The sequence below is a fragment of the Perognathus longimembris genome, chromosome 18 (assembly GCF_023159225.1).
Source record: "Perognathus longimembris pacificus isolate PPM17 chromosome 18, ASM2315922v1, whole genome shotgun sequence".
NCBI classification, from domain to species: domain Eukaryota; kingdom Metazoa; phylum Chordata; class Mammalia; order Rodentia; family Heteromyidae; genus Perognathus; species Perognathus longimembris.
This window is the reverse complement of record NC_063178.1, coordinates 11086770-11114561: the sequence shown is the minus strand read 5'-3', so window position 1 is coordinate 11114561 and position 27792 is coordinate 11086770. Positions and strand designations below refer to the sequence as shown.

Here is a 27792-nt window from a genome sequence, read left to right as displayed (position 1 = left end):
CCTTGGACTCAGGGCCTGAGCACTGTCCCTGGCTTCTTCCCGCTCAAGGCTAGCACTCTGCCACTTGAGCCACAGCGCCGCTTCTGGCCGTTTTCTGTATATGTGGTGCTGGGGAATCAAACCTAGGGCCTCGTGTATCCGAGGCAGGCACTCTTGCCACTAGGCTATATCCCCAGCCCTCTGTCCCTCTTTTAATTAGTGACCCCTGCTGGCTGCTTTTCTCTAAGCCCAAGAGAGTCCATAGTGTTCTGTAGTCCTAGCAGAGGGGCTCTATTTGCCTTCTGCTGAAACGGATCCCTTCCCTCGCCGCTCCCTTCCCTCCCTGGGAAGTGGAATGTAATCCAAGCTGGGAGCTGCAGCACTTTGTAGCCATGCGTCCTGAAGGATGCCGAGGCCCGGTTTGCCTTTCTGCCAAGCCTGGTTTCTCGTTTGCTCCTTTGACTAGCATTGTCTAAGCTCAGATAGCTACATAGCTAAGTTCTTCTTTCTCTCTTGTCTTTATGTTGTTTTGGTGGTGGTGGGGTTAGGCTTGAGTTTGGACTCAGGGCATCACTCTCACTAGGCATATTTACGCCATGCCCTCAGTTGTTTTGGCTTTTTTGTGTGTTTAGTTTTTTGTTTTTTTGTAAGAGAAAGTCTTGTCTTTACTTTGTCTAGGCTAGCATTCCAACTATAATCCTCCTGTCATTTAAGGGTAGCAGTGGTACTAGGGATTGAACTCAGGGTCTTGGCTCGAGCTACAGTCCATATTCTGGTCTTAACTGGTGGTGTCTGTGCCAGGGTCAACTCTGGACAGGTGGGAGGAGCTTAGGGGAAATAAAGGAGTATCATCTCTTTGTATGTAAAATGCGGGAATCTCGTGTTCCTGGCAAGGTTCAGGATGGGGAGACTGAGCCACAAGAGTCCCAGGGTTCTCTCTGGTCCACTGGGCTGAGAACCTGAATGCAGAAGAGATGCTTATATTTGCTGTTTCTTTTGGAAAGAGCCTTCAACTGATGATGCTTTCCCTGGGGGAAGATAACGTCCAGGATCTTCCACCTACCACGATTCTGAAGACTCACTGAGTAAATAACCTCAGAGGAAATGCCGTGGGAAGGATCTGACAGGAAGAGCCAGTCTTCCTCACCATTTCCCTGTGGCTTTCCTCCCCCCTCACCCCAGGTGAGGCCTTGTACTCTCTTCTCAAGGCCTCACAGTGGATGTTCAGTGCCTAAGGAGAGAATCGCAGCAACGTTCTATGTAGAACGACCAGATTTGCTTAGAAGAATGGTTCTTGGCCTAGTTATGTGGTATCAAAGCCCTTGAAGGCAGGAATTGGCAGGAGGCTTTTGTCTTTTTGGCTTTCTGCCGGGAGATAAGGGACAGAGCCCATTTAGTTGCACTTGAGAGTCTGGGGTGGAGGGGTCGACAGCCCTATGCTGGGAAGAAAACTTGAGAGCTAGCAAAGGCTCTGTCCTTGACGAAACTTTAGCTGGGCTCCTCGAAGCCCTCTTCTTACTTCCCTCCCTCCCCTCAGGCCAGTCCAGTCCAGTCTTAGAATCCAGACTACATCAGTTGAGAAAGAATCCCCCCACCCCCCAATGAAGTCTGGTCAAGTTCTTCATCCTGCAGTTTTGATGTTGTTAAAAGAGAAAAATGACTGGATAGCTTGTTAAAGATGGTTAAGTGTTTGTCACTATGGCAATGAGGCTTTGCAACAGGGGAGAGAGTGCTGGTGAGAAAAACATCAGGAGTGTGGGGGAATTCATCTATATTAACTGATTCATGGAGACAACTTGATCAATTTTTGGTAGACAGGTCAGGGTAACAAGACAGGGAGATAGGAGATAAGGATTTGGTCAGAGTGTAGTTCCATCGGCCCCTCCATTGCAACAATCTTAAATAAGGCTTCTTTATTGTTATAATGAGTGTCAAAATAATTTTGTTCTTCAAAAGAACCCAGGGAATAAACATTATCCTTCACCTCTAAAAACAACACAAAGGAAACGGGATTCAATAAGTCCAGTGACAATTCCTGTGAGTAGGAGAAAAATCAAAGGAGCTTTCAAAGAGAATCAAAGTAATCAATCGAGAGGTGACAATAGAACAATGGTTAGGAAACAAGGAGATGTACTCTAATCATAAAGTGCACATGGCTAGTGTTTTCTCCCTTGGCTATTTAGGGGAGCTATCCATTGACATACAAGATCTAATTAGAGATGCAGAAGGAAAGATTCTTTTTTCTGTTTCTGGTTATTCATTTTCCATACCCTTTCACCCACCCTGACTTCTGCAGCTGTAGCAGAAGCAAGAAGCAATCAAAAGCAAGCGAGTCCTGCCACTAAATAAGCTTTACTGCAGACAGGGGATTTCCAGAGGAGCCAAAGGATCTCCCTTCATGTTCTCCTCGCAGCGTATTTATTCAGGTCAATAAAACGTTTGCTTGAAGAACAGTTATGCGAGAAGAGGGTTAAATCAATGAGACATCCGCAGTTTAGATCAATGCTTTGTACTGGCTTCAGACTTGGTAAAGACAGCTAGGCTTGTCCTGGAGATGGGAGAAAGGGAGTTGGGAAGGTGGCTGAGAGGACAGGCTAAGGAAACATCTAGAAGGGAGGACACAAGGGGGCAAGCAGGTGGGTTGCGGGTGAGGGCTGCCCCAAGGGGATCTGACCATCGTGTACAGCAGCTCTGCGAAGTGTCCTAGTAAGGCTTATAGGAAACTTATATTGCTTATTACCATATGGTAGCCTTGATCGACAACTGTGGACAATGTCTGATTGAAATACTGATCTTTCATGTGTATGCTGGTGCTAGGACGTGAACTCAGTGTGCTTTCGTCTTGCTTGGCTTTTTCACTCAAGGACAGTGCTCTACCACTTGAGCCACACTTCTTCTGGCTTGTTGCTTGGTCTCTTGGATTTACTTGGCTTCAAACAGCAACCCTCAGATCCCAGCCTCCTGATTAGCTAGGATTACAGGCTGGAGCCATTAGTGCCTGGCAGAAGACCGATCTGAACTCCAATTCACAAAGCAATCTTTAAAAAGATCTGCGTCAACACACTTCCAGTTTAGCATAACCACATTCCTAGTCTAGTAGTTTTCCATTGGTGGTGGTGGTGGTGGGGCATTTCTGCCTCTCAGGGGACATGTAGCCAAGTCTAGAGACATTTTTGGCCATCATAATCCTCAGGAGAGGCACTGACATCCATCTATAGCAGCCAGAGATGACGGCCCCTCCCCCTCACACAGGGGTCCAGCCCCCACTGTCCACAGTACAGGGCTCAGACCCTATCTGAATCGAAGAAGACAGCACTAGGCCCCCCTGTCTCATTCCCTGCATTTTGAAAAAAAAAATGTAAAGAACAGCTCATTGTTTCTGGTTGCTTCCTGGAGGCATAGACAGAAGATCACCTTTCCAGAAGTTTTGAGAGAGGGGCATATTTGCATGCAGGGTGGATTGTATTCCTAACTGCGCCCCTTTCTTTCATCAAAGAATCAAGCTCTTCATAGCTCCAGCCTAGACTATGTGGGTGCTTTCAATTTTCTTTAACGTTCATAAAATTTTGCAACCCCAGCTCCCTCTACCTTGATGAAACTTGTCTGTGCCTCTGTAAAGAGATTACAGAAAGATCCCCAAATGGCCATGTTCCCACAATGATAAGCCTGGTGTCCCTAAAACCCCACAGGCTGGGACCTGCAAACACCTGCGCAATGCCATTAACGGGGGACTGAACTATAGTATCTTCCCTCCAGCCAATGCATGGCTATTTGGTGGGTTTTCCTGAGACTGGGGACTAAATTGAAGGCCTGCAGAGTCAGCGTGCTGACAAGGCCCAGCAAGCAGAGATGCTGCTTAGCCTCAAGCCAGTTCTGAGTCACGTAAACATCCTATATCTCTGAGATCACAAGAAGGTCCTAATGTGGCTTATGAGAAGAGAAACTGATGGAACATGATATACAGAGAGAAGAGAAAAGTTGACAGTGAGTCTTGTACTTTTTATTTCAATGTACTTATTCAGTGGATGGAGCCCAGAGTCTTGGGTGAAACACCCTACCACTACTAGCCAAAGCCAGGCCCAACAGAGAGTCATTTTATGTTGTTGTTGGTGGTGGTCATGGGGCTTGAACTCAAGGCCTGGGTGCTGTCCCTGAGCTCTTTTTGCTCAAAGCTAATACTCTACCACTTTCAGCCACAGCTCCACTTCCAGTTTTCTGGTGGTGAATTGGAGAAAAGAGTCTCAGGGACTTTCCTGCCTGGGCTGGCTTTGAACCAAGAAAGTCCAGATCTTTCAGTGCTTCTTGGTAAAGGTGGCTATGAAAATGCCTTAAAAAAGATGACCACCTTGTTATCCCAGGACTTGGGAGGCTGCGGCTGGAAGATCATGAGTGTGAAACCAGCTTGGGCTGGTGTGGTGGGTGGTGCGGAGTGGGTGGGGGATGTTGCTAAGCAACGGCCTCACCTTGAGGTCCCTGTGGACGATGCCCATCCTGTGGAGATAGTACACAGCATCCAAGACCTGACGGATCAGAGTGCTGGCGTCTTTCTCCGTATAAAAGCCCTTCTCCACTATCCGGTCAAACAGCTCTCCGCCGGATACGCTGTTAAACACACACAAACGCAGAGAACAAATTAGAGGGGTGGGAGGAACTGTTGATGAATGCAGGGAAAGCCATCAACAAGAGCTCTCCGTGTGATAAAGACACAAACTTTACTTTGAAAACAAATTGAAAAATGAACCTATGTTTTAGGTTTAGAGTTTGTTCTAGAAAGTGCCCTATATTAGGGCAGCAGAAATATACCAAGTAAAATAAAAGTGATTAGAACAACAACAACAACCTAGGACCCCTGCACCAACTATGCCTAAGAAGCGCTCTCCTGACTTTGCACTGTATGCTTCTGTGACAAGGTAAAGTCAAAGGACCTTCCTGGATAGGTGCTGGTAGCTCACACCTATAATCCTGGCTACTTCGGAGGCTGATAGCTGAGAATTGCAAGTTTGATTGCAGGTCAGGCAGGGAAGCTGCAAGGCTGTTATTTCCAACTAATCTTGCTTTTTCTGGAGGTAGATTATTAGAAATAAGAGTCTCAAGGACTTTTCTGCCCAGGCTGGCTTCCAACTGAGATCCTCAGATCTTAGACTCCTGAGAAGCTAGGATTACAGGCAGAAGCCACTGGCACTCATTTTCAAGAGTGAGTAGGTGCACGCCCTCAGAAGCACAGAATGTCAAAGCCCTCTGTGATGAACGAGGAACAAGACAGAGGACTCTGTATCGTACTGCTTTGCTGTGAGGTTGTTGACAATATTTCACTTTAATCTGCATTCAATCTCAGATTGCATTATTTTTTAATTTATAGAAGTGGAAAGAGGTTGGCAAGGATCAAGGCACCGGGGGACAGGCTCCACAGCCCCTTATCTTGACCTCTGGGCTTTTATGCTGCCCTGAGTCTAATAGAATAATGGAACTAGACAGCTCAGAATAAAAACGACTCAACCAACTACCTTTGAGTTTGAGTTATGCTTCTTTAGAAAAACAGCATCCAAATAATCAAGCCAACATAGAAGCAAGCTTCAGGGATGTGTGAAGATGATTACAAAACCAAAAATTTTAAAAACAACATGAAACAGATTTATTTGAAATACTAAAAATCATCAAGTTCAAAAACAACTTTTCTATCTTTAATACAATAAAAGACAGGCCCAAGCTGTAACGGATGCCCATACATGAGCAAAGAGAGGATTCATTATTTTTCTGCAAGTCATGGCAATTAACGTGCACTAATGGACCCACCGAAACCAGCTTTGTAAAAAGCTAATAAAGAATACAACAATTGCTGCTATAAAAGTCCTGTGTGGTTGCGTTTCTCCATCAACTCCAGTTATTTCCAAGCAATATTGTGCTTGGATAATGTTTCACTTCCCCAACAAATTGACATTCTAGACACGGGAAACACTCAGGAGGCATAAAAAGCAATTCAAAGCATGTCAGCAGCCAAGAAGACAGTACTTTTTGATGGCCATGTCGTCTGAATGATTCACCCTTAGGTAAGCTAACGTCCTGAGACATAGTCTCATGGCAACTGGCAACAAGATCTGTCACTTCTTGGTTTTTCTAGAACCTTTCCCAACAAGTTTCCATGGCTGAAATGTTGCAGCAGTGGAGAATGCTGGGAAATTGCTGATGAAGGTGAGCAGACCGTGGATACCTTGGAAGTATTCACCTAATTATTTTTTCAACACTTGCTCAGCATTTCTTGGGTGCCTATTACATGCCAGCTTGGTGAAGAGGCGGAGATGATCGCAACCAAAGTAGTGCGCAGCTGCCAAAGGGATAAATATGTTTTGTTTGTGACCCACCATACCCTTTCCCACCGGTCCTCCTTCCAGTGATGGCGCACCTAACTGATATTCTAAGTAGAGCCTGCTCCCCCTTGGCCTGCCTGCAACCTCTCTCTCTCTCTCTCTCTCTCTCTCTCTCTCTCTCTCTCTCTCTCTCTCTCTCTCTCTCTCTCTCTCTCCCCCCCCCCCCTCTGTAAAGCTGGAGGACCTCAGGCAAAAATGCTCCTCCCTTTTGCCACTCCACTTCAGAGCATTCTACTACCCCAAACTAGCCCAGTCCCGTGCCTCCTCATAGTACATGTGCTCTGCTTCCCCCTCTCGGGCCCTTCCTCCTGCTAGGCATAGATAGACACGGGAGTGATGAGTTCCACTGAATGCAAACACCTGCACTGCCATGAGGTAACAATGCAGGCAAAGTGAGGTCGTCCCTACCAAGGATGGCTGTGTGGTCCAGCCCCGTGCTCAGTGCATTTCAGACTCTGCTTCTTCAACTTCAAGTGGTAACAGGCCTCTCTGCCTTCCTGAACATTACTCAGAAAGAATTTGGTTTCCTTTGAAACCGAGGCACAGGGGAAATGTTTAGAAACTTGAAAGAAAAAACAACAACACATGTACCAGTACCAATTTAAATAAGATATTAACTTAGCAAATCACTTTGTAGCTTTCAAAAAATCTCATCAAGCATACATTTGAAAAGCTCATTATTGTGGAATAATCACCCCCAAGATCCTTCACTGAAGCAGTAAGACAACCCTTCCAAGATAATGGGGAAAGGTCTCCCCTTTTGCTCCTAAATGGCAGTCCCATTGAGGCTGTGGGTGTGGAGAAAAGATCACGACAGTACTTCTGTTTTATTTGGGAAACTTGCCTGTGGAAACCGATAAGAAAATTCTTTTGTTTTTCTTTGGCTAGTCCAGGGCCTTGAACTCAGGGCCTGAGCACTGTCAGAAGCTTATGGGCCCAGCACAGCACCTTCCCTGAAACACTCTAAGTTAGTGAAGGACTCATTAACCCCAAATGGTTGGGGGTGAGGGGTGACTTTCTGGCAGAACTCAAGCAGCATCAGTTTCAGGCAAACAGATGCTCTTGAATGTCTAATATTGGAAATACCATCATAATTAGCTCCTAGCCTATAACACTGACCCTTCTGCAATTAGTTCTAATTAGGAAGATTTCACTTGGCGGCACAATTATTTTTCTACTATGCTTTTTTAGTATTCAAGCAATTTTGGAATCTTCACATTGGTGACAACTGAAGAGTTTAGGAGATAACTCAGGAACAGTCTAGGAATGTGATTTGTTTACTGAAAGTCTATAAAAGTCATTCTCTCCCTGGTGGGGAAGTGCCAGAAGGCTAGAAGCTCATCTTGGTTTCCATTAGGTAAGAGGCTGCACAAACTTAATAGAGAACACTTATGCAATTTTGCATGTGCTCTGAGATTCAGAACCTGAAGACACAGAGAGGGTCCCAATTTTATGACAAGCCCTGACAGACGCATTTTAATTCCAGCATTCAGCGTTAGCTAGAGTTTACTCGAGGCGTTTATATTTATTTGCTCTGGTGTTTCTTAGCCAATGTGGATATCTACTGAACATCTCCTAGCCAAGGCTTGGGAGTGCACAAGCTTCTGGATAATCTAAGAAAAGCTAAGAAGACAAAACACTAATTGCCTGTCTGTTGCTCACTTAAGCCCTCAGATACAGACCCTGTTGGCATATGTGCTGACAGCTACATGTTCATGGCTTCCTGGCTTTTTTCGTCATTTAAAACCCCAGCTTGAATATCAATACTTCAGAAGAGTCTTTCCTGACCCCAAGCAGAATAGGTCTCCCATCCATTCTCTCAGTACTCTTCATTTCTCCACAGTACACACTAGTTATAATCGGTCATCAGCACTGCCATCTGTGGAAAGCTTACCCTGATGTCCTGTCTCCATCTACTATGACCTCCACTAAGGCAGGGACATGTCAGCCTCCATTGCTGCTGTTTAAGCCACTGGACCTAAGAGGGTCCCTAGGTGGTGTTGAGCTGCATGTGATTGTAGAATGAGTGCACTGAGGGTTCATGTGGTATAAGACAGCCATGCAAAAGCCTCAAAGCACGTGCAGAAGCATCCGGAAGCCTAACTCCTTTAGCAGATAAGCCACAGAGCCAGTCCTCTCTCCATCTCCATCTCTCTCTTCATTCATTCATACATTCATTCAGTCACTCACTGACTCTCAGCTCTCTCTACCTCCTGAGTTTGCTGTGAGTTGGCATATTAGAACTTACTGCTATGTCTCCCTTTTCCCTCTTCCACTCTGGGTTTTGCCTTTTTGTTTGGAGTAGGCATCCCACATTCTAGAATGTCCTAGATCCTTCCACCTACCTACTAAATGGCTATCCCACTTGCATAGTCCACTGGTTTGGCACAGGGGGCCCGAATAGAAAAGGCTTCGTGACTCTGCCTGCAGAAGAAGGTCACATCTAAAAGCATATGAATGATGGAAGCCTTCAGCATATTTCTTATAACCATTCATGAATAAAAATATGCTTTAGACCATTAGAACCATCCGCTAAAAGGCAAGTAAGCGATCTAGAGGAGCATGCGGGAGCAGAGTGATCCACAGGGGGTGGTTGGCTGGCAGTGCCAGGGTCCAACCCAAGCCACGAAGACAGGGTGGATCAGACAGACAAAATCAGTGTTCAGAACAAAGCAGTTCAGCCACAGTGGATGGGTTAATGACAGCGATGCGCTTAGACAGATAAGGATCTGAAACCCTTCCCTTGTAATTGCACAAATATGCATCATGTGCTGAAATTTACTTGTCGGTTAATGTGCTGTCTTAGAACTAAGATGACAAGGAGGGGTGGTTCATGCCAGTAACTCCAGCTACTCTCAAGACAGAGATCACAGATTGCAGACAGCTCAGGGAAAAAGCTAGTGGGATTCTCACTCTGCTCAAATGGCTTCAGTCTAAGAATAGAGCAAACTCTCTCCTGGGGCTATGGTATAGGCAGCTTACAACAAACCACACTGCTAGTGTGTTCAAGTGAAAAGAGTAGGCCAATGCCATTCGTACTGACGGATCCAGTTTTGTTTTCTTTCTATACCCACACATCCATCCTACATCCTTAAAGTGTGAATGAAAGTTCTACATGGTCAAAAACAACATTTCAAACAATCTATACAACCGTACTATATCCGTATTATAGGCCAGCTTTACAAAATGACAGACAGGCTTTTCCTCATAGCTTCCAGAGTCTTCTAAGGATGGATACCCACGCTTGAAGAGGACTGTGACCTTTGTAGATCATTAAAAAGGATCGAGGTCTGCCTGTTCAATCAGGGACCCCCAATGGGCATCCTACATCCTGGCTATTAGCAGCCATGGCACCAAACCAGAGCTCTGAGCCAACAGTGAAGTTTTGTGGGTGTAGAATGGAAAAGCTCAAGCAAGCAATCTGACTTTTGTTTTTCATGTTCATCTTAACTTTTGCTTCCCGTGTCTTTTTGAAAATAGACTTTCTGCTTCACCCATACTGGGATGACCAGAATTTTAAGATGAAGCCAGGCAAGGGGGAAAAAACTCTCAAGAAATACTAGCCAAAAGGATGTGAAGAAACTGGAACTTTACCCATTAGTTCTTGGAAATAAATGGAAACTGCGTTATAATGATTAGGTGCAATGGTCAACTTGAATGGATTGAGAGAGAGACACCTAGATAAGTCTGGAAGGGCATTCCCAGAGATGACTGGCAGGTATAGGTGAGCTACTAAAGGAGAAAAACCTGCTCTCCTTTAGATGGAGGTGGATACCTTTCCAAGAATATGCCAAGAATGGAAAGTATCTACTCATACAATAATATATATATATACATATATATGTACACATACATACACACATATGTCAATTTTCTTAGCAGAATTATTATTTTCTTTCTTCTTGGTACTAAGGTTGAACTTAGGGCTTAGTACTTGCTAGGGAGGCGCTCTACCACTAAAGCCATGCTTCTATCCCTTTTTGTTATAGTTATTTTTGGAACAGGGTCTTGTATTTATACCTAGGACAGCGTGGGGTATGATTTTCCTGTTTAGGCTTATTATATAGCTGAGATGAGAGGTATGTGCCACCATACCCAGTTTTTATTGGTTGAGATGGGGATTCACTACCTAACGTTTTGCTGTGGCTGACCTCAACCTTTTACCCTTCCCATCTCTACCTCCTTGTGAGTTAGGATTACCAGGGGGAGTCCTTAGTACTGGGACCATAGTAACGTTATTCTTTCTCTTTCAACCAGAGCTGGTGCTCTACCACTTGGGCCACAGCTCCACTTCTGCAGCATTATTTTTTTTTCTCAAATTTTTATTATCAAACTGACATACAGAGAGGTTACAGTATCATACGTTGGGCATTGGATATATTTCTTGTACTGTTTGTTGCCTTGTCCCTCATGCCCTCCCCCCCTTTCCCTCCCCCCCCCAGGTGTTCAGTTCACTTACACCAAACAGTTTTGCAAGTATTGCTTTTGTAGTTATTTCTCTTTTTTTACCCTGTGTCTCTCGAATTTGGTATTCCCTTTGAATTTCCTACTTCCAATACCAGTAAACACGGTTTCCAATATACTCAGATAAGATTACAGAGATAGTGTAGGTACAAACATAGGAAGGTGATACAAAACATCATCGATAATAGAAACTACACATACACATAGGACGTTGAAAGTAGTTACAACTGTGATATATCACTTGTTTCCATAACATGGAGTTCATTTCACTTAGCATCATCTTATGTGTTTCTAAGGGTATAGCTATTGGGCCTTGTGATGCTCTGCTATGGCTTGCCTAAACCTGTACTAATTATTCCCAATAAGGGAGGCCATAGAGTCCATGTTTCTTTGGGTCTGACTCACTTCACTTAGTATAACTTTTTCCAAGTCCTTCCATTTCCTTACAAATGGAACAATGTCATTCTTTCTGATAGAGGCATAAAATCCCATTGTGTAAATGTACCACATTTTCCTGATCCATTCATCTATGGAGGGGCATCTGGGTTGGTTCCAGCTTCTCGCTATGACAAATTGTGCTGCGATGAACATTGTTGTGCTGGTGGCATTACTGTGATTTTGTTTGTGGGCTTTTGGATAGATACCCAACAGTGGGGCTGCTGGGTCATAGGGGAGTTCTATATTGAGCCTTCTGAGGAATCTCCATACCTGCAGCATTATTTTTAATAAATTAAAAAAAATGGAAAACAACCCAAATGTCCATCAATCAATAATCAGCATATCCACAGAATATACACATGGATTAGTGTTCAGCCACAGAAAAATATAGTATTTGTACACAGTACATTCTAAGTAGAGAAGACATCACACACAAAAGGTCACCTACCAAATGACTCTATTTATACGAGTAGCAGTTTCTATAGAAAAAAATTGTGTTCCCCTAGGGCTGGGGGAAGGAGGGTTGAGGAGTGGCTTTGAATGGTTCTCAAGCTTAATTTTTGAGTGCTATAAACATTCTAGAGTTAGTGGTGACAGCTATACAACCTTCACACACACCACAATCGCACACCTTAAATAAAAGGGGTTGGTATGTGGATTCATCTCATTCTTTAAAACCCCATCTTTTCTCTTTTTCTGGGCTCATTATTTCATTACTGGGATGAGAAATGAGCCTACAAAGACATACGCTCATGGCAACCTTAGAAACAGCTTTGATTTCCGCCTTGGCCATTTAACAAATGGGGTTTTCTATGATGGTTTCTCAGCCCGCCTTCTCTGTCGTTCCTTCTCTCCTGTCCGGTGATGCAGAGTGTCTTTTTGGTGCTTCGTGCTTTCCCTTTGTACAGGGCCTTCTTCTCCACGGCCTGCCCTCCTGCACACACCCACACCCTTACCTTGAGGAATGAAGTAGAAAGATCAGGGCAGAGCCCTTTGCCAGATGTGGTATACCTAGCTGCCCCTGGGAATCAACTGCTTACCAAGGGGAGCTAAAAGGCATTTTCTTTAGCAGCAGCTTTTTGTCGCATCGCTCAAGGTCTTCTACGACCTCAAGTAACTGCTACCTCACACAGCACTCTTCATTCCCTTCCTATTAGTAGACCCTTTTAGTTAAGAACTTAACTGCGCCGAAACCTCACTGATGTGATTTGCTGCAAAATATGCCAGATTAGTTTTTTTTAAATATGCTACTCATGTGACAAAAAATATTCTAAAAGTTGATAAAAGAGATGGTTGTGTAACTTGGTAAATTTACTAAAAAAAAAAAACACCAAAAAATGATTCTATACTTAAAATGAGCAAAATTTAGTAGTATATAAATTTTATACTTTGGTACAGTAGTTTAAAAACAAACAAAAAATAAGGAATAATAAACTGGCTAGGCACTGTAGTGTACACCTGTAATCCCAGCACTTGCAAGGTAGGAGCAGAAGAACTGCAAGTTCAAGGCCAGCTCGGTTTATATAGAAAGATAGTAATTATGTATTTAAAAAAAGAGAGAGATAAAACCAAGCACTAGTAGCTCACACCTGTTATCCTAGCTACTTAGGAGGCAGAGCTATGAGGATCAAGATTCAAAGCCAGTCTGAGCAGGAAAGTCAATGAGACTCTTATCTCCTATTAATCACCAAAAACCTACAAGTGGAGCTGTGCCTCAAGTGGTAGAGTGCTAGCCTTGGAGCAAAAAGTTCAGGGACAGTGTCCAGGCCCTGAGTTCAAACCCTGGAACTGGAGAGAGAGAGAGAGAGAGAGAGAGAGAGAGAGACAGAGACAGAGACAGAGACAGAGAGAGCGACAGAGATACAGAGAGACAGAGAGAGAGAAAGAGATACAGAGAGACAGAGAGAGAGAAAGAGAGAAAGAGAGAGAGAAAGAGAGAGATAGGAGAGACTGGGGAGATGGAGAGAAGGAAAGAGGAAAGGCAGGAAGTGGGGAGGGAGAGAAGGAAGCAGCTATCCAGGGATGGGAGGAAGATAAGTGGGTGAAGAACAGAGAGAAAGCAAGTTGCGCTGAGAATCCACCATGGCGGACTCCACTGCTGGGCCTGGGTGGTGCTGTGACCTGTGGTGCTGATGCTGAGTGCTGCTTAGCTGGGCGTCTTGGCTGATGACTGCTCTGAACTGGGTGCTTTAGGAAGGCATTTCTCTTAGCCTACGTGCTTGCTTGGCTGAGGTCATGCTTTGATCTCTGGGTATATCCGGAGGAGGAGGGGATATAAATATCGCCCCTCTCCTCACTTGTGACATGGCAGGAAATACACCTTGATGGTCCTCTCCACTCTGGGGTGGTGGGAAATGCCTGAAATGGCTCTGCAGCTCAACTCCTGCTACATCACACCCTGCTTCCTTCCCTCTGTGCCTGTCCTGCAAACTGCTCAAAAGTCACCTGCTCCGGCTGTTCTTTGGAAATGGACTCAAGGCAGGCGTTCTGTATACATTGTATGTCTGTGTGGGGGGAAGTAAACAACCTACAGCTGGGTGTTGTGGCACACGCTTGTGATCCTAGTTTTCTGGGAGGCTGAGAATGGAAGGACTGTGGCTTGAGGCCAGCCCACCCATACAGAACAATCCACAAGACATCATCTTAACGGAGAGAAGCTGGGTGCGGTGCGCATCTGTCATCTCAACAACAACAGGAAGCCTGGAACAGGCAGCTCGTGGTGCAGGCATGTGGTTAGACCAGATGAAAGATCATTTCTCACAGATAATAAGCACGATGCCATGGCTCAGTGGTAAAGAACCTGTCTAGCAAGCATAAGCAGATCCTGAGTTCAAGCCACAGCATTATCAAAGAGGAGGAGGGGGAAGAAAAAGACAAAAAGGAAGAGAAGAAAGAGGAGGAGGAGGAGGAAGAGAAAGAGAAGGAGGAGAGAGAGGAGGAATAGGAGGAGGAGGAAGAAGTAAAGGAGGCTAGTAAGTTCTACAGACAGAAATGCCACAAACTCTAAGAAACAAAAAAAAGGATCTTGGGACTCACAGACTGTAGTCAATACCAAATTTGTTCAAAGGTAGAAAAACCATGAATAAGGTGGGTGAGGAGGGTGCTTCCCACCTCAGGCTCCTTAACCCAGGAGTCAGAATCCTGGTCGCATTGTCAGTGCATCCTGGACTGAAAGATGCACTGAGCCACCTGCTCAGGTGGCTTTGTTGAACTGGGAAGGTCTCTTCTTCACCTGGCTGGCAGCCATGTTCCCAGGGGGTTTGGCCTCGACCAATCATAAAGAATGGAAGATAAGGTAATTTAAACACCCAAGGCTCTCAGAGGGGCCAGAAGCCTACTCACACACTTGAATTTGGAGTGTGTTTGTTTCTTACACTTAATACAACTGCACCTTCTGCTAGAAAGCCCGGAGGCTGGAAGATAATGAGATTTCAGTGATTCAATTCCTTCAAGTCACTGATAGAACAGCATTTTAGAATGTACTCTGGATAGCAAATCTGTTACATCCAAAGCAAGATCTGGAAAATCCCCTTTCTTTGGGGAGTCCAGGAGCCACTAATTATCTGAGATTGCCTTGCTTAAAGAAATCCCAAATCTGATTAGAAATCTCTGGTTATTGTGTCATTAGTAGCTCTCAGTGGTCCCTTGGTTGAATGAGGGGCTGTGCTAAATTCCCCAAACCAAGTCATGTAGATCGCTGATTCAGTTATAGCATGTCTGTCTCAGAGCCCAGGACTGAGCATGAAGGATATTGTCTTGTATTTAAAAAACAGATCTCTTGTGCTACCTTCTATATATCCAGAACTGTCTTGGCTCACCTACTTGGACCCTGTTTAGTCTCAGCTTCTCCAAATTTAGTCTCATCTGACTTCATTTGTCTATTCCATCGCTCTCTGAACGTGTCTCTTGCCCTTGCCCCAAGGTTTGCATAACACAAGTTAAGTGTGGTGGGATGTCTACAGCTTTCAGATGGGAAATATTCAAAAGAACCACAAATGGCATCTGTGTGGAACACGTACAGACTTTTTGATCACTATTCTTTAAACCTAGCAACAATTTACATTGTATCTACATGCTTTCACAGATCATAGGCTTTCTGGAGATGGTGATGCGTGGATGTTAGTCTATAGGCACATGATCACTTTAGTGAAGGGACCCGAGCCTCCAGAGTTTGCTCTCCGTGGGGGGGATATGCTATGGAGGACCACTGTACTCCGAGTGCATGGTCCTCTCCTACTTGTGAACTCTGCCTCATAGCCCAGCCTCCTCCCCTATCTTCCCACCACCCCTAACCAGGAAGATTAGAGAATGCTGCCCTGAGGGAAGGCAAAGAAAAGGTCTAGGAGTTGCTGGGCTTGGGAGAGAAAGAGGAGAGCAGAAAAATATTGCACCCCTAATGAAAGGATCACATAGCCATAGCATGGCTGGGGTGGGGTTGGGGCTGAACTTACCACTCTAGCTACTACATAATCTTTCTACATATTAGGAAACAGGTTGGTCCTAAATCATGCCACCTTCCAACCCCTTACTGTCAGAAATCCTTCACTTTTCAAAATCATTTCTACACTGTATTTGATTCTCCTAGGTAAGTTATGACTGGCATTATTTTAAGTGTCAACAAAGCAGGTTACAGTTTGGCTGGTAAGACATTGAGAGGAGTAGAGTCTGCTAGATTTCCTTATAATTAGAGGTCTCTAGAACTTTCTGATTACTCTCAGTCTAGAACTCCAATTTAAACCAGTCCAGCAAAATCTCAAGATTTTTCTCTCTGTATAGAGATGAAATTATATATATTGGTCTTTTCAAGTCAGGTTAAATTACAGATGTTTCCCAACTTTCGTAGATACTTCATAAAGTAACTGTGTTGTTGCTTGCATAATATTTTTGTTACAAATAATAATGAATACTGCCAAACACCAGTGGCTCATACTTGTAATCCTAGCTACTCAGGAGGCTGAGATTTGAAGATTGTGGTTGAAAGCCATTCCAGGCAGATAAGTCCCTGAGACTCTTGCTCTAATTAGCCAGCCTCAGAACTACTTCTTATGCCTACAGCTTGAAAGGCTGCAGATAACACAAAGAAGATAAAGCACATTTAATAGATGTAGGGAAAACATAGCTCAGGAAAGGAATAGGCTCAAGAATATTTCTAATGAAAGGCAGATACAACCAAGTCAAGAGGTTGGTGTCTATTATTTGCACAAACCAAGTAGGGAAGGCATCACTGAGGTCTAAGACTTAACAAAGGGCGCAACTCAGAATCCTGGAGTTGCTACAAATCTCTCTGTCCTGTCAAGATGTTTGAATAGTTTAGAAAATGGGTATGCATACAACGACTGTTGATTTAATAGGTAGGTATGGTTTTAAACACTATAATAAAATATCCTTATTTAATTCTTTGGCCAAGGATCCACGTTAAATTCAGCCTCGAGTAGAGTAAGATTACAGGCATGAGCCACCAGTGCCTGGCTAAAATATCAATTCTAGTTTATAGACTAAAGAAAATGTCTGGTGAACTATTAGCTAGATAAAAGCTTATAGCATAGTACATAAAGATGAAACATTGAAAGACTCTACCATAAGAATTCCTTCCCATGTGTTTATAATGTGTGGGAAGAGTAGAAAAATTAGTATTTATTTTTACTTTGAAAACTTCAAGTGTTGCGATAAATCCATTATGCAAACACTGAGATTTAATTTTTAAAAATTTAAAAGCACTCTTTGTGGGGAAGCATTAATTTTAAACATATGTAGCATCTGATACCAAGATTTTCATTTTGCTATGGCCAATGACACAAAGGAAACCGGATACCCTACACACACAAAACTGCTCGGAGTACTTCTCAAGAGACTAAAAGTGTGCAGAAAACATAAAAAGTGTTTTGACATGGAGCATGAATAAGAACATTGCTACAAAAAGAGAAAAATTCTATCTAATAAAAAGATATCTAGTAATACATGATTTGCTAGAAAAACATGACTGACTTTGGGAGTCCTCTATATTCACCCCCTTCTCAGGACCAGGTGTAGACATGTCTTGACACATCCATTTTACCAGCTGGATTCCAAGATGAGAGAAGACAAATGTTGAAAAAAAAATATTCATTGACATTGTTAGTGAGTACTGAGGACTTTCAAAGAAAGCTGTGAAAGGCTAGCCTACTACTAACGGGACTGGTGAAGCAGTTATTGAAACACCTTAAGAGCCATGGTCAGATTTCCATGATCAGATTGCCATATTACATTTTGTTCTCTTTAAAGTTACACTTGCCATGTCTTTTCACTGAGGAAGAAAGCGCCCTGTGATTGAGTTTAACTCCTCCAATGTGTCCTCAGATGACATGAGCTGCCCATTGAGCTTCTAAGGGCTGTGCTGTCCTATGTGTCCAGGCTTTTGCAGACCTTAGACCCTTGCTTCTGCCTGGCTCCCCCATCGGCCTTCCTCGGGGTTGGGTGCGTCCCAACCTCTCCCTTTAGTCTTCCTTCACCAATGCCATCCATGCATGCTAGGTAGGCCTCAGAGTATGCAGGTCACGTGGCCTTCCTTAACCAGTCTGTCATTGTATCTGCATCTGCATCTCTATCTCGTCCTTACACGGTGAGTACCTGGCATCCCGGCCTATGCTTTATCATCTCAGCCTGCTCCAAGGGCTCTACTGATGGATGAACTGTTCTAGAAGATGGGTGCCCAATTCTCCACAGGGCTCTTGTGTGCGCTTGGCCCATCATTATTTCTCAGGGAGAAAAGTCCAAGAGCTTATAGTATACACAATGGATTTTCAGCAGAACCTGCCAAGAACACCTCGCATGCATGGGGGTGGGAAATTCATAGACAGGAATCCTTACTGCTTCCCCAAAGCCATTCAAAGAAGCACATTGTAGCAGTTTCCTTCTCAAAATTAAAAAAACAAAAACAAAAAAAAAAAACAAAGGCTTGAGCTGGACACAGTGGTCCATGCCTATAATCCCAACACTCAGCAGGTGCTGATAAGAGGACTGAGGATTGTGAGTTTGAGGCCAGCCTGGGTTACATATCAAGATCCCATCTCATAGAACAACAAAATAAATAAACTAAACAAATATGGAAAGAAAAAAAAGATTGGAAAGGATCCCATTTCTATGACAATCTTTCTCTTAAGATAATCAGGGCTTTGTGCCCTGGCTCGGGACCATGGAACCATGCTTGCTTGAGGTGCGATTAGGGAGTTTGGCAACAGTTATGTGAGCTATCACCTCTGTTCTCATGACCCTGAAGCAATGGCTGTGTTGAAAATTGAGTAGGACGCCTTGAAAGGGCTTGTTGGAAGAGACAGGTCTCTGGTGGCCAGCCTTCTACCGGTCTCTCCAAGTTCAGTCTTCTGGGTTCATGATGATGTCGTGATACTCGCATCAATCATTTCCTTCAATGTACATGAGACAGAAAACTTGGAGGAGCGCACTCTGCCCGTGGCTCTGACGTCCCCCACTTTCTCTCACCCACGTTCCAGTTGCTCTTTGCCAGAATTCCACAGATGAACTAGCCTGATTCTTTTGCACCTTAATTGAAGGCCCATCCCATCCCATCCCATTCAGTTGAGATGGTAAAGGGTTTGATATGACATCACTCTGGTGTTGACCTACAAAGCCTTCCTCCTTAGAGGTGACACTAGCTGTCTCAGAAGTATGTTCTAGAAGGTCTCACTCTCCAGCACTAGTGACAGTATTAGCTGCATCAGGGAACTAGTTAGAAATGAAAATGCTTCAGTAAGATCCTAGGTGATTCTGGTAGGCAGTACATTTCGGGTCTGTTTTAGCACCCATCCACATTGATGGCTCAGACATTCTTCCAAGAGGACCAGAATGTAGCCAAGGCTGGAACAAGCAATTATTATCCGGTCCCTACAATTGCTGACAGAAGGAAATCTGGAGGTTGTTCCCTGAAACAGCTGCAGAATTGCGAGATTAACACTTGCTAGATTAACACTGGTGAGACCTGGGCCTGGTGGTGCATACCTGTAATCGCAGCTACGCAGGAGGCAGAGACAGGAAGATCATGAGTTTAGGCCAGACCAGGCAACTTGGTGAGACTCTTGTCTCAAAATCAAATGAAAAAATGGATCATTAAAAAGAAGAAAGCAGGGGCTGGGGATATGGCCTAGTGGCAAGAGCGCTTGCCTCGTATACTTGAAGCCCTGGGTTCGATTCCCCAGCACCACATATACAGAAAATGGCCAGAAGTGGCGCTGTGACTCAAGTGGCAGAGTGCTAGCCTTGAGCAAAAAGAAGCCAGGGACAGTGCTCAGGCCCTGAGTCCAAGGCCCAGGACTGGCAAAAAAAAAAAAAAGAAGAAGAAAGCTAACCAGGCCCCGAGGGGTCATGCCTGTAATCCTAGCCCCTCAGGAGGCTGAACTCTAACAATCTGGGTTGAAGCCAACTAGGGCAGGAAAGTCTGTGGAGACTCTTACCTTCAATTAACTAGCAAAAGGCCAAAAGTGGAGGTGTGGTTCAAGAGTTAGAGCACTAGCTTTGAGCAAAAAAAGCTAAGGGACAGCACCCCGGCCTCGAGTTCAAACCCTATGACTGGTGCAGAACATATACACATGCACACACCCATAGTCTGACTTCTCGCTGCGTCACACCTGGTCAGAGCAACAGCAGGTGAATCTTTTTCCTAGAAGCTTTCTCCAAAACAGTGAGGTGCATGGGGGCACCTGGCAGGGCGCATTCCCAAAGTGAGGGACCCCAGCAGCCTTCCAAGGAGAAGCTCTGGTCAAACCCAATCATTCTCATACCCAGCCTGTTCCTTTGTGGTGAAGTTGAATCCACCCCATTAGCGTTCATGTGACAAGTGCCCCAGAGGACTCTGGGAAATGATGTGAGTTGATCAGGACACCGGAAGTCCCACCAGCCACACCTCACTTCTGCCTCTTGGCTTGGATGCAAAGTCTTTGCTTAGTTGAGAAATACAGCAGGAAGGAAAAAGAAGTATTTCAACTGGGGGCAGGGGGAGGAATGAAAAGAAAAGCTAAAGAAGGTAAGTAAGTCATAATGCCTGTGGCTAAACCATGTGGGGATCTTGTACCTTGAAAGAGAGAAGCAAAACCCTCCCGTGACGATGCTCAGAGCTGACCACACAGACCCGCTGGCATCACAACTGGGGGGCATCTGTTCTACATTAGTCCAGACATTTATTCAGGGGACGACAATTTATAGCCCTCAAGTACAGGTTTAAAAACCTAAGGGAGCCATCTGGTGGCTTGAGTGCCACTAATTAAAATCCTTTTCATAGGCACAAGATTAGCATCCCATGACTTAGTCACTGGAAGAAATGGCATAAGACAAAAAGCAGTGTTGGAAACAAAAAAGTCATTTAGACACGACCAAGTTAAAATTAAGGGTGAATACACTTATGAGTAATTCTGGAAATAGTTTCTCTTGCTAAGAAGGAACCAAATAATGTCTGTGAGTAGTGACAAGTGGTGTTTTGAATTCAATTTGTAAGACCGAGTTTCACATACTGTAGGAGATGCTGAATTCAGAAAAACTAGAAACCAAACCCAAACCCTTTCTTCAATGACACACAGGTTTAGTTAGATTTGAACTCAGGGCTTCACACTCACAATTATGTTGAGTCATGCCTCCAGTCTGTTCTTTTCACTGGTTATTTGAGGACAGAGTCTAGTCTCCTGCCTGGGAATGTACCTGACGCAATCTGTCTACTTTCAGGCTTTCTGGTCACCACTGGATTGCAGGCATATAAGTAAATGTCCAGCTTTCCTGTGAGGGCATCGAATCTCATAGAATTTTCTACCTAGGCTGACTTGGTCCTCTGACCCAAACTCAGCCTCTCATGTCGACTGGGATGACAGACATGCACCACCTTATCCAGATACAGCTTAAAAAGGGGTCTCATGAAGGCATCTGACCATCTGGCCTCAAACTGCAATCCTACCCATCTCAGCCTCCCAAGTAGCTGGGATTATAAGCATGAGACACCTGTGCCCACCTAAATCTTGACATTTCTTTCTAATGTACACGTGTCACTAACATCAGGAAAGAAGAAATATCACTTCAAAAGTTCCAAGAGTTGGTTTGAGTGAGAAACACTTCTTCTGCTAATAATACATCATCAACTTCTCTTCTAACATCTCTACAACTCCAACTTGCCTCACACCAACTGCTCTCCTGGAAATGAGCACTATTCTTCTTCTTCTTTTTTTAATGATGAAAACCCAGTTCCTCTCATGAAAGCCTAATTATACTGATTTTCCCACAACTGCAAAGACTAAGCAGTTAAGAGCTCATTATTTCCTCTGGGGTTCACTGCTAAACTGTGACTGGGCTGTGAAAATGTGCCAGAAGAGTTGGTATCAATGTTGAACACTGAAACATAATTTTTTTTCAAATTACTTATAAAAACCAATACAAAAATGACTTTTAAGATAAAGACATTATACCTCCTAAACTATAGTTTAAATCACACATAATAAGCCTGCGGAAAGCACACAGTACTCTTCCTGGACTATTCCTAAATGAACGGCGTTCTCTTTTAACGTTGACTACTGTATTAGCAGAAGGAAGCTCCGGTGTTCTTGGTGAGCGAGTGTCTTCCCGCTTTGTGGCCCTCTGCACAGCTGCGGGCATCTGGAAGCTTGATGGGACCTAGATCGTAGCCCTTCCTGCCTCTGTGGCACCGTGTACCACCCTGCGTGTACCAGTTCAGCCCAGGGCTCGACAACCACGCAGGCAACTTCCCAAGCTCATTACTAAATTAGCATTTACTAAATTCACATTCATTAGATCAACATTACTAAATCCACATTCACTTTTGCTGTTGGGGGAGGGGGCATCACGTGGGCCCAGGCTTCTTGGGGTATGGGCAGCAGGTGGAGGAGGTGCAATGTGCTAAGTGCGCAAAATGTTGGATGTGACAAGTTCTCCCAAAGCGACAGTATCCACTGTCATGAACCAAGGGTGGTGTCTCCCCCATCACCCTCCAGTCTCCACGCACAGACCTGTGGCTTTGGGAACAAAATGACTCTAAGATGCTCAGATGAACAGCAGGTAGGTTCCTTGTCTTTTTTTTTCTAGCAAAGTTGAGGAATCTGGCGGGTCTAATGCAATGGTTTTCAGCTGGGGTGTGTCAGCTGCTCTGGGGGCACGCTTCATTTCACCACCAGGGGGCGCTATAACGTGCCGTTCAATACAAACGAGATGGATTACAGAGAGAAAGGTGTTGGCGGACAACACAAAGGCCATCCCATCACAACCACAAACTAAACAGCCCCAGAGGCCCACAGTGCTGAGATTGGAACTGCCTCGAGTAAGGACAAGTGGATGTCATCTCCGAAGACGGTGTGGAAGAACACGGAAAGGCAAAAAGGCAAATCTCTCACATTCCACCCTTACTCAGAAGGCAGAAACTGAGGCTCAACACAGTGCCTGACACATCACTGGTATTCAGGAGCACGCCACCAAGTCCAAGTGCCATCTGAGGGAAGGTGGGAAGCACTCCTCACTTTTGTACATTTGCCTTTGAAAAGCATAGACAGTGTCCGTGGAAGATCAAACAACATCATCATTGTGAAGCCAACACTGGATTTCACGAATGGAGCTTTGTCTCAGGGCAATGGCTTCTCACCCACAGTGATGTCTGAGTAGAATCACTCTATTTTTGTTGTTGTTGTTGTTGATGATAAGCCCTGTTGGCTCTGCTGTCTGAATATGTGGGACAATATCCTGTTGCTTTTTATAAAGCGAAGTGGAAAATGTCAATGTGCCATGGAAGTAACTAGTGATCAGAAACAAAGGTCCTACAAGTGGTGATGAAACTGAACGGGACGGGAGCTTATGAAATCACTGATCCCCACTGGACGATTCCTGGGCCGCAACTCGGACTCAAGTTGTAAACAAAAATCAAAGAACTGGGAATAGATCATCAAAATGGCAATGAAAAGCCCAAGGTTAAAGAGTATGTATCTTTTTCTGGGTGTGGGCTTGTGCTACTGGGATTTGAACTCGGGCCTTGAATTTGCTACACAGGCACTTTACTACTGAGTGCTATCTCTAGCTTCCTTATTATTATTTTTTTAATGTAGATTGTTGGGTTGTTTTTTCCCCCCACCCAGCCATTAGTTGAGAAGGAGTCTCCTATGTGTGCCCAGCCTGGCTTTGAACCACAATCATCTCAATCTCAGCCTCTCAGTTAGCTAGGACTAGAGGTATAAAGTACCAGCACCCATCTTATGCCTATTTTTATATACCTACTAATATAAATGCAAATATATTTTAAATCTTCTGAAGAGGACAGAAACATGTGAGTATATCTATTGCTCATTTTTTTTTGTACAGTGGAGTTTGGGCATTGTATATGAAGATAGGAAGCTCCTATTCTAAAGAGAAAGCCCAGAGATAGCATAGGCTAGGAGCTTAGAAAGAAGGGCTCCCCATCTTTTCTGGGGTCGTGGTGCCCTCCAGTACTATCAGAGAAGGTAGAGAGAGGTACTGGCCACTGGCATGGCGGTGAACTCAGCAGGAATGTAGCTGCAGTCGAGATGGAGAGTTCAGACCCGTCACAGCTTGATGACCAGCAGCGACACAGCCCCCACTCCCTGCTCCTACATCGCATCCAACCATCAGAGCAATTTTCTGATTACCGTTTGCCTTTTCAAGGGTTTTTTTTTTTTTTTTTGCCTAAAGGGAAATACTGTGCTGTTTAGCAAACGTGAAACCTAACTGGATAATCACACATTTCATTATGAATTAATAAAATTGGCATTCTGTCATTGTGGATTAATGGGAGTCTGTTCTGAGAAAATGATCCAGGTTTGGTGTGTGGGGAAGAGATCCAGCTGAGATCTAGACGTGGGGAGGTGGAGGAATCAGTATAAGTCCATCCGTTCCTTTGGCGGGGGAGGGGAGGCCTGCCTATGTGGTCAGCTGTTTCCTCCCACAGTTCAAAATCCTTATGATAATGTACAATCATGTATGTGCAAGCAAAGCCTGGGCAAGCCCAAGGGCGGCACGGGTGCCCTTGCTTTCCTTGCCCCTGCTCAGATTTCCACAACCATGCGGCTACGTCTGCCTGCGCTCTGCAGACTCCATCTTAACCAACAAGGACAAAGATATGCAGCCCGACCCTCCTTTCTGTTATGGACGGGATGTTTGGGTTCCCCTGCTCTTGACTTCCTGAGTTGAAATCCTACTCTCCAATGCAATGGTATTAGGAGATGAGGCCTTTGGGAAGTCAGATAATGTCATAAGAACAGGGGACTCGTGGGATGGAACTGGTGTCCTTATAAGAAGAGATGTCAGATGTCCGAGCCCGTTTTCTATCCACTGCGTGGGGTCACAGCAAGAACTCTGTCTGCCAACCAGGAATGAGTGTGCTGATCAGGAAGCAAGAAGGCTGTCAGCCAATCTGGATGAGAGTGATGATTAGGCCAACATCCTAATCTGGGACTTCTAGCCTCCAGAACTGAGGGAAGGAACTGTTTCAGCCTCAGAGGGTATGTTGCTGAAGCTAAGATGCCCATCTCCCTGAGTCCCCCTGCCCACCCCCCTCCCGCACACATCCTGAAGCTAGCTTGCTATATAGTCTTGCTGCATGAGCCTGTCTTAGCATCTGATTCCCCTTAACTGTAGGGAATCTAAATCCAATTCTGCAGCTTAGCATCTGCATAGTCCCAGGTCAGTCTACACGCGCGCACACACACACACACACACACACACACACACACACACACACACACGACTACAATTCAACCAACAAGCCAGGTATGGTGTCAGGCAATTGGGAAGCATAAGTAGGTAGATTGCAGCTCAAAGCTGATCCCAGAGAAAAACAACAACAAAACTATAATTACTCCCCCCACCCTAAATAACAAAAGCGTGTCTCAATTGTAGCCCATCTGCCCAGCAAGCTCAAGAGCTTTCTATGACAAGTTCATCTAGTGGTATGGATAAATAGCAAGTGCCAGAGGAAAACTGAGGGTCTTTACACTCAGAAAAAAAAATATAGCAATGAAGATATAGTTGGAAACATTCTGAAAACACCTATTGGCAGGTCGGAGGAGACCTGTGGGCACTCTGGTAAATATAAATTCTCATGTATATTTGTCTGCTAAGTTCTTTGCTTTCTATCATGCAGACTTCCATTTCCTTTTGCTTCTTATTTTATTTTTTTTCTTATTCTTTAAGTAGTTGTACAAAGGACCTGCCACTTAATAAAGCAGTTTATGATACAACCTATCCGCGGGCCTGGAAAGGCAGGGTTGAGTAAGCCTCTCCGGTGTTTTTCTCCCTTCTCCCTGTAGGTGTCGATGCTGTTCCAGGCCACTAAGACCACCTGACTATAAATAGCTGGAACATAGATTCCTTAGAAGCTCAAGGGCTTAGAATCCACCTCTCCTGTGTTGCAGCTGGTTTGCTGTTAGCCAGAAAACAACTGCCCCGGAACCCCAGGGCCAGAGACGTTATTAACCTGGAATTAATGCCAAGAGGCGGAGGAGTGGAAATGGATTCTTGATTTCATGATGAAATAAGAGAAGCAGAGTCTATTTTTAAAAAAAATCCATTTTACAACATCAACAGTTGGTGGAAACTCCCATTATGACTGATGGAATGTCAGACAGAGAATTCTGCACGGTGTTTTGTGAGCTGGGTGGGTTATATAAAGTTGCCAACACAGGTTCCTGGCGGGGCTATGCTCATTTTGGTCATCTCAGTATACTACATGCATTGCTGGGAGGTTTAGTTATGCGTCGTTGGTGGGAAACAACACTGCTCATAAGCCCTCCCCTTGCCCCCAAGCTAGAACCCAACTCCTGAAATAGGGAGTTTTCACTGGGACAGGCTCCATCAAGTTGGGGGAGGGCAGCAGGTAAATTAGTACAGTTGCAGCAGCTACAAATTATTCCACCCTTCACCCCACAACTTGCCAGATTTGAGCCCCCAAAGATGTGAGGGCTGAGCATGGTAGTGCATGCCGATGGTCTCAGCTATTAAGTGGAGATCAAGAAGAACATGGTTCTGGGTCAGCCTGGGCATAAAAGATAGGAAGACCACATTTCCATCAACAAGCCAGGCATGGTGGTACCTATCTGTAAGCTCAGTGATGTGGGAGGTAGATTGTAGACTAAGGGTGATCTCAGTCAAAAACTTGAGACAATCTAAAACATAAGAAAAGCAAAAAGGGCTAGAGTATGCCTCAAGTATAGAGTGTCTGCCCAGCAAGCATAAAAGCGATCAGTCCCCAGTACTGAAAAAAAACTAAGTCTGTGTCTCTAGTTCTGTCCAGGGACGTGCAGCTTTGATAATAAGGTAAACAACACACAAACAAAAATGCTGTTGTAGAAAATATGTGTTTGCCACCTTTTTTCTCACTACTATGTCGAGTGTTTTTCTTTACATCTTTATGTAGCTGGTATATTCCTAGGGGATAATAATAGATGCTCAATAAAGATGTTGAGAAAGATCAGCACAAGTACAGAGTTGCCAACAGACTGACCCAAGTATTCCCCTGGAGATGACGTAATACTGTTGCTCAGGGCAGAAGACATTGCCAGTCACGTGGACCCAACTGTTTACCTATTGGCAGAAAGACCCTATGGGTTCTAATCAGGAAAACTAAAGAACTGGGTATCCTTGAAATGGTGGGTTACAAATAGTCCATTTTCTTTCAAAAAAGGTGTGATATGTAGGATTCCAAGCACACACGCGCACACACACACACACACACACACACACACACAAAATGTTATTTAATCCTCACAGTCAGTTGTGAGATAAATGCGCTCATATCACATCTTAAAGGGACAAAACAGGCACAGAGAAGTGAAGAGTTGCACTCAGATTCACACAGTAAGTTTGGACTTGGGATGGCAACCTAGGCAGTGAGAGCCCATGCCATTGTACTTCCCCCATAGCAGGAGGGGGGTTCCGATTCTCCTAGAGGTAAGGTCTTGGCAGCGCCCACAGTCATGACAACCACTCCCGGCTCAACCTTGACCCCAGCTGGTCACCAGCCACGGGGCCAGCCGTCCATCATCATCTGCTGTGGGAAGTCTGAACCTTTTGGCCGGGAGGTTTTCTTGCTCTTAGAACTCTCCAGTGTGTTTTAAAGGTCCCATTCTTTAATTAAAATGAAATTATGATGATAACTACAAATGACATGATGTTACTCAAAAATGATTAAACACGATAGAAACCCTTGTTTCCTGGAGTGGTCAGGGACCCACTGTGCTTCCTTCCAGCACCAAAGAAGACAAGAGAAAGGGAAGGAAAGGAAAAAGGAAAGGGAAGGAAGGGAGGGAGGGAGAGAGGGAGGGAGGGAGGGGGGAGAGAGGGAGGGAAGGGGGAGGAAGGGAGGGGGGAGGGAGGGGAAGATTGTCATAGAATAAGGCTGTGACCCTCTGAAAAGGAGGGAGGGGAAAAGAAGAAGAAAAGGTTGGTTATGTATCTAGACTAATAAACTCTGCTGTTACCCCAGGAATAAGAATTTCTACAACTACCTCCACAGCCATGGTATTTTCCTAAATAGTAGCAACTGCCTGCCATTAAGACATCC

General features: G+C 44.6%; 1 protein-coding gene across 6 annotated transcripts in view; it reads right to left on the bottom strand.

Moving 5' to 3' along the window:
* Positions 1-27792, bottom strand: part of Camk1d (calcium/calmodulin dependent protein kinase ID) — a 291202-nt gene that overhangs the window by 34685 nt on the left and 228725 nt on the right. For all 6 annotated transcript variants that reach the window (XM_048367991.1, XM_048367989.1, XM_048367990.1 and 3 more), the window contains one exon: positions 4443-4581. In XM_048367991.1, the coding sequence (XP_048223948.1) occupies positions 4443-4581 (139 nt within the window). The remainder of the gene's footprint in view (positions 1-4442; positions 4582-27792) is intronic.